Genomic DNA, 7,550 nt, shown 5'->3' with positions numbered 1-7,550 from the left:
TCTAATTCCATATTCTTTTTTATCATCATCGATACATCTTGTGTTGGAATGACTTGCTTTGATCGTTAATATATTTTTCATTTTGACATTTTCAAAGAAAAAAATTAAAAATTTAAATTTATTTACTCAATACCCAACCAAAACTTATAAATATTTAAAAAATTATTATAATTTAATATAAATAATAATTATAAAAAATAAATTAAATAAATATAATCGCACGTATTGATATCATATTGAATATCCAACACATATTCGATCAAAAGTGACCAATTATTAATACAAGAATATTGTAATTCATTTCTCTTCCGATTCATTCTTATGGAAAAGAAAATTATTCATCATGACAAAGTTCTTTCCTAAGTTTATGAGAGAAAAGTTGACATGCATCCATACTAAGATCAACGGCAGCAGATAATGCAACAAACAATGCAGCATCAGCCATACATGTAACATGTTGAGCTCCAACTTGCACAAAAGGTTTACTCATTTTTCCTTCACCTTCAACACTAGAACTCATCACAAACCCTTTACCTATAAACCTTGAACACAATCCATAACACTCTTTCATAACTTTATAATCAATGCAAAATTGACCACCCTTTTTCACATTCATTGTGGATTCAGCAATAGGTATTCCATTATCTCCACTAACGAGTTCAAACTTGTATCCCAAGCCATCTATAGGACCTCTTTCTCTCCATGCTTCTAAGCGTCCCCATGGTTTCCAACTACTCACCGAGGCCCCGTTCGGGCGAAGAATGAGCCACGCGCCGGGGTTTGATCTCGATACTCTATCTGAGCCAGGGGAAGGGACAAATGGCGTAACCATTGAGGCCGCGGCGACCGGTGAACCCGAAAGATCATGGACTATTATCATCCAACCTTTTCTTTCTCTCCCGTGACGCTCTCGAACACTTTTCAATGACATTCTCCATCTACTAGGGGTGGTTGCCATATCAGATAATGAACTACACCTGAAAAATTTTAAAAAAAATTAACAACCTAATGAAAATATATTTAATCATTCATTAATTTAGTGTATAAAGTAACAACCTAATGAAAATGTCAATCATGTTGTTAGGTTAATTAATTGTATAAGAGATATTGAGTATGCAGCCAGATACTAGCACATGGGAGGGAATCCAAGACAGATATGTTTCACAGTTTGGAAAATCTCAACTTGTCTGATTGACCAAATCAATTTATGCATCTAATCATAAATCAGTTATTCTTAAACATAATAATTTAGTAGCTGTTTTTTATTTTGTCAAAATATAATTGAAAGTTAACAAAAACTTGTATACACTTCAATCATTAAACTCATAATTGAGTGAATGAAAATTTTGTAACTGTCAAATACAATGCTAGTAGATAGGTAAGCGACAAAGGGATTTTAGGAATGTCAAAATCAAAGTATCATCAAGTGACATGTTTTTGGTGTGTTATTTTTTTTTTTACAAGAAATACAAAGAAACAAAGAAGATGATATAATTCATGAGCACAAAAAGGATAACAACTAAGCCACGAGAGAGACATGATAATGAAATTGAGCTGGACAAGATGAGAAGCATGTGCTCTTGATTGTAGGTACCAACCCTAAAGATTTTGACAAGCAAGCCCACTTGCTTAAACTAAAAATTATTTAATTCATAATCATAGTTAATTAACCCACCTTAATCATTAATTTTATATTAAAATATAAAACTACACTTATTAAAAATTGTGTTTACAAACATTAATTTCTTGAGTTGGGAAGGACTACAATAGTCGATAAAAATTGTATTTATTCTATTAAAAAATATAAGTTTTTTTTTAATGATTTTACAATGATTTTTTAAGAGATTTAAATTATCTCTCTTTATGTTATAAAATCAAACTTTTATCATTCAACTAATAAGTCATGGACAAAGAAAGCATTTTTGGCATTCAAAATATTTTAGAAAAACAAAAAGAAATTGACTTTAAACAAAACAAAAAAATACCTCATTAATATATCTCATATTAGAAAAGGATGAAAATGTTTTATTGAGCTAAAACAAAGTAAATATAAAGAGGAAAAAAAAGAGCACAATATCTAATACAATATTATAAAAATTGAGTCATTAACAAAACTAACCTTGATCTAGAGTTTCTATCAGCACTGAATTTGCAACTAAAAACCGGTTGTCTAATATTCTCTTGAATCTGAAAAACCACAGGACTACACTCCGGTTCACCTCCAAATTGAAAAACAAACCGTGGGTCCGGTTCAGACCGAACCACCAAATGAAGCCGAGCCGAATCTTTCAATTCCGGTTCAACTCCTTTCTTCTTCTTTTTCTTTCCCAACTCAAGCCACCCACTATGAAACATAACAGAACGAGACAGAGAGTTTTTAACATCCATGTTAACAACAGCCCGACCTAATAGCTTCGAACTTTTAATACCGCAGGTTGTTCCATTGCTTCCGGCATAAACAGAGAAACGAAGCGGGATTGGTTTTCCGGTGAGACGCCGGAGTGCAGCGGAATCGAGGTGGAATCCAGCGGCGGAGGTTGTTGTGTCGGGTGACGAAGAAGAAGAAGACGACGACGATGAAGAGAGATGAATAAGCGCGGTCTGAGAAGGGAAATTTGGTATGGAAATGTTGCAAAAGCATGGTGTTGTTGAAGGATGAATACGTGAAAGTGTTGATGAGTTTGTTGGTGATGGAAGGTTTAAGGCTAATGAATCAATTGTGAGACGAACAAAAGGACAAGGATCCATTGTTGTTGTTGTTTGAAAACATGAAAACTATGTTATGATTTATGTATGTATTAGGATATATGGTGTTGAAAAGGATGCTATGAGTTTCATAGTTTGAGGATTTTGTTTTGTAGAGTGAAAATGACTGAATGAGAACATGAGGTTGATGCATGGTGTAATATATAGTCTTTTTAATTATTAAAAAAGAAAGAAAGTGATTTTATGAACAATAAATTTAGATAAAACTATAAATATATGAAAGGAAGTACTTTTTGTATTTTTTTATTAATTGTTTTGTATTTTTTTAGTGGTATCTTTTTTTTATGAACATGAGAGATATATATTTTATTTTTTTAAAAAATTACCTTTAAATCTGGGTTGTTTTGTATGATATCTTTAAGTAAATTCATTGATTATCTGAGTTCAATTATTTTTTTTACATTTATTTACTTTTAAATAAGTTGCCATATACAATTTTGTCAAATAAAGTAGTTTTTGAGATTTTTTTAGAATTTCTTTCTTGAAAGTTTATAATAAAAAGATGAAAATGTTTAAAAGTGATTATACATTTTTAAAATAAAAGATTTTTTAATATAAAAAATAATGTAATAAACAGGTCATAGTAAGCTGGAATTTTGTTTTTTAAATGTAATTTTTATTGTTTTATTTCCTTATTTTTGAGTGGAAATCTGGTTTTGGATCAGCTGCTTTAATTTTTTTTTTGGCTTCTTCAGACTAAGTTCATTGGATTCCATCACTCCATATATCTATAAAAAAAACATGTGGCGAGTTTGCCCACTTCATTAACTTTTTATTTTATTCAATTAGTTATATGATTTTTTTTATACAAAAGTATACCCTTTTATAATAAAATGCAATTAAATATGTACAAATATTTAATTCAAATTTTGGAATAAATACATGTATTTATATTTATATTTTATGTATTGATATAATTTTATAAAGCCATAAGAAAGGAGAATAAGAATGTAAGACAAGCCAAACACCCTCGTGATCAGCGAGTGCTCTAAGAATCAAGTGGTCGTTCGAAATAGGCCATGAGGCCGTCAAAAACACATAATAGGTCGCCCATAAGCAACAATATAGGTCGTCACATTGGGTCTCTGAACTAACTTCAAACACACTTGTTAAATGAATGTGAAATCATGATTCTTATAATCTATTATCTTTGTTCCTTTATATATGAGACAACTCATTTTTAAGTTCATCGAATAATCAATGCACTTGGTCAGTTTATAGACTAGATACATTGAATATTCAATGAATCTAAAAAGTGAGTTATCTCTTATAAAAAAGAACATATGTAGTATTAAACTAGTATTCATGCATGAGAGTGATAAGAATCACACTGAGAAAGCATGATCTTCATGAATGCATAGAGTTTTCATTGATTATCCATTACATGGATGAATGCTTGGTATATATAGTGAAGTATTCATAGATTCTCATCATAATCAACTTTGCACACTTCTAACTAACTTTCTATAGTTGGTTATAATTAGTGTAACTAAGTATAACTACCTTCCTAAGATACTTCTTAGAAAACAACCCCCTCGTCCCCCTTTTCAAACTCAAAGGGAGTGTAAGCCTATGACTTTGAGCTTGATTTGAAATTTTGTAAATAATGCAGTATGGAGAGGCTTAGTTAACATGTCTGCGATTTGTGCATGGCTAAGCACATGTTAGATATTCAACTTCCTTGCTACTCTACGTTCCCAAACAAAATAAATATCGAGTTTTATATGCTTGGTTCTTGCATGTAGAACTGGATTATAAGATAATAAGACAAAACCTAGATTGTCACAAAGCAAAGTTGGATTGAGATAGTCAAGATGAAGTTTGTAAGAAGTGATTCAATCCACAACAATTCTAAAGTTGTATGGGCAATGACACGATACTCAGCTTTTGTGCTTGAACAAGCTACAAATGATTATTTGACCTCCATGCAAGAATATGACCAAAATATATACAAGTTCTAGATGTTGATCTTCGATCATCTAGGTCGCTTGCCCAATCATAATAGATATAAGCTCGTAATGAAATGTGGTTAAGCATATTTGTAGGTGAGAGTAGCCTGCCATAAGAAATTGTACCACTAAGATTAAAAAGAGTTCTCTTAAGTAGACTCTAGTGTATTTCAAGTGGTGAGGACATGAATTGACAAGCTTTGTTTACACAAAAAGAAATATCATGTCGCGTGAGAGTTACATATTGCACTTGTTCTACAATGGACTTGTGCATAGCTTGATCAGATAGAACACCTGGACCATGTTAGCTCAACTTATTGTGACTAAACATTTGAGTTGTGACTCCATTTGCACCTGCCATGTTTACCTTACTCAAGAGATCCTTGATTTATTTGGATTGTGTGAGTAAAACCACTCTATTTATCTGATAATGTACTTCAATTCTTGGAAAATATTTCAATACCCCTGGCTCTATGTGGGGGAATTTACTACTTTAGTTGGACGTACAAAACGCCTCTGACAGTTCTCCTGACTTTATGTAGGGGATTAATTGATTTAGTCGGATGTAAAAAGTGTCTCCGGCAGCACCCCTAACTTTATATGGGGGATTGATTGCTATAGTCGGACGAACAAATCATCTACGAAGCTACCACTCACTTTATGTGTGTCGGGCATCAGTATCTCTAATCGTACCCCATATTTTCCTGTTGCTATGAATAGTCACAAAGAAAATAATGATTTTAGAAAAAAATACTTTATTTTTCTATTGGTAGAGGAATAAGAAACACAACCAGGAAAGCTAGCCTCCGCTTGTTCATTCGTACTTATGGCTTCTTCGGCCACTTTTTAGAGGATGAATTCCCATCTTGTTGAGTTGCCTGATGAGTAAAGTGACATTGAGTTATATGGTTATGTCTTCTCCTTGTTATTTCTTGAGAGCCTGGTATTTTTTTTCTCCCTCTAGGTCGGCATTGATGGTTGTTGATTCTCCCTAAAAGTTTTTGTATTTAAGCTTGAGATTCATCGACAAGGCAACAACGTATAGCATGGCCGCAAAGGGTCATCCCAAGATAAGTTGTAAACAATCCTGCAAGGAACGATAACAAATTGAGAATTTACTGCTCGGATGTCCTATCCACTGCCAACGAAAACTATCAGTTTTACGTATCCCCAAGGACGGGTTGTGGCTTTATTGAACGCTTGAAGGTCTGAGTCTTCATATGGAAGTAAGCTGCTTCGGTTCAAGTCCATTTTCTTGAATAACTTAGAGTATATGATATCACATGATTTATCGTCGTCCATGAGGATTCGAGATACATCAAACTTCCTAATTATAGTAGATCACAAGGGGAATTTTTTTTATTTGGGATGCCTCCGACTTTCTCCGAGTCCCAGAATCCCAACATAGGACGACGATGGATTTTTTCCCAATGTTTTTTCTTCCTTACAATAGGCAACCATTATCTCCACAATCTCCCTCTTCATCGTACCTTTATATAGGAGGTTTACCTGCAGAGCTCATTTGGTTATGGTGATGATGTATGGGTGTTTTCCTTTGTTTGCCTCCTTGCTTTCCACTTGCATCGGTCATTGCGGTCTTTGAGGGAGATTTACCCTTGGGCTAATTCTCTCTATCCCGCTTGCCTCCTTTAACATACTCATCTATTCGACCTCTCTTTATCGTCTCTTTGATGGTATACTTCAATTGGATGCAATCATCAATATTGTGGTTGTGGCTTCTATGGAAGCATAAATATTTTGATTTGTTCGTCCGAGATGTCTCTCTAACGGGGTATGAGGGTTGGATTCTTGCTTTCCGAAATTCAGTAATCACACAGTCTTGATAAATCTTCTCACATGAGACCTTCAGGGGGTATATCTGTCGTACTTTCCCAGCATTACTCGATAAGAGTCGTCCTGACACCGACGAGATTATTTCCCTGTTGGGTGACTAGAGTGAGATTTAATAGAAATGGGGTTTTCAAAGCGTGTGGTCAGCTTCTCTTCCAGGATCATGTAAGGCTCGACCATGGTTAACATTTCCTAGACGGATTTTGTAATACCCTAAACCCCGAAATAGATAAATTATAGAATAAATAAAGCATGGATCATAATGCACACGTTTAGGATGTCACTCTTCATAAATCACCACCTACTCCATATACATATAAATAAGGTAAAACATTCAAATACACCTGTCATTACATGCTTACCTTCACTTAGGGTGTCATCGCAACAGAATCATCAAATAAACATGCTTAACAATTAATTAAGCCTCACTAAGATACTTTATTTGAAATTAAAACAATGTGGCAAAAGTCTCCACTATAAAATTATCTTAAAACTTCAAGAGTATAACATACGACTCTCGAATAGCAAAAACACAAACTGGGTAAAAACAATTAAACATTCCCAACCTCGATGTTGCAGGATCGGAGCAAGACTTCTAAACAAACTAAATGAAATAACTTCGAGAGCTAACTTTCACTTACAACAGCAAACTCTACTCCCGAGTATCTGGAAGATGTACATGGTGGGCAACATGAAGGAAAAGGGGGTGAAAAATAACAAACCAATATAAATAATGTAAAGAATACTAAGGTAGAGAGCACACAATAAACACACATTCATTACACAATCGACAACAACATATTCTCACATCCAATTATAGCAACATGCACATGTTCATTACATAATCAACAACAATATATTCTCACACCCAATCATAACAACATGTACATATTCATTACATAATCAACAACAACATATTCTCACACCCAGTCATAACAACATCATGAAAGATCAACACATATGAAAACACGCATGGAATGTGAT

The 7,550-nt window shown here is 33.5% G+C and overlaps 1 protein-coding gene across 1 annotated transcript; it reads right to left on the bottom strand.

The window, feature by feature from the left end:
- Positions 1-202: 202 nt before the first annotated feature.
- Positions 203-2,917, bottom strand: LOC127117988 (uncharacterized). Its single transcript, XM_051048120.1, has 2 exons — positions 2,120-2,917; positions 203-977 (listed from the first exon to the last, which is right to left on the bottom strand). Exons 1-2 carry the CDS (start codon positions 2,746-2,748, stop codon positions 335-337), a joined length of 1,272 nt encoding a protein of 423 aa, XP_050904077.1. The 5' UTR covers positions 2,749-2,917; the 3' UTR covers positions 203-334.
- Between the last annotated feature and the right edge of the window lie 4,633 nt (positions 2,918-7,550).

The sequence above is a fragment of the Lathyrus oleraceus genome, chromosome 1 (genome assembly GCF_024323335.1).
Source record: "Lathyrus oleraceus cultivar Zhongwan6 chromosome 1, CAAS_Psat_ZW6_1.0, whole genome shotgun sequence".
NCBI classification, from domain to species: Eukaryota; Viridiplantae; Streptophyta; class Magnoliopsida; order Fabales; family Fabaceae; genus Lathyrus; species Lathyrus oleraceus.
The sequence above is the reverse complement of the archived record's forward strand: the minus strand, read 5'-3'. Positions and strand labels throughout refer to the sequence as shown.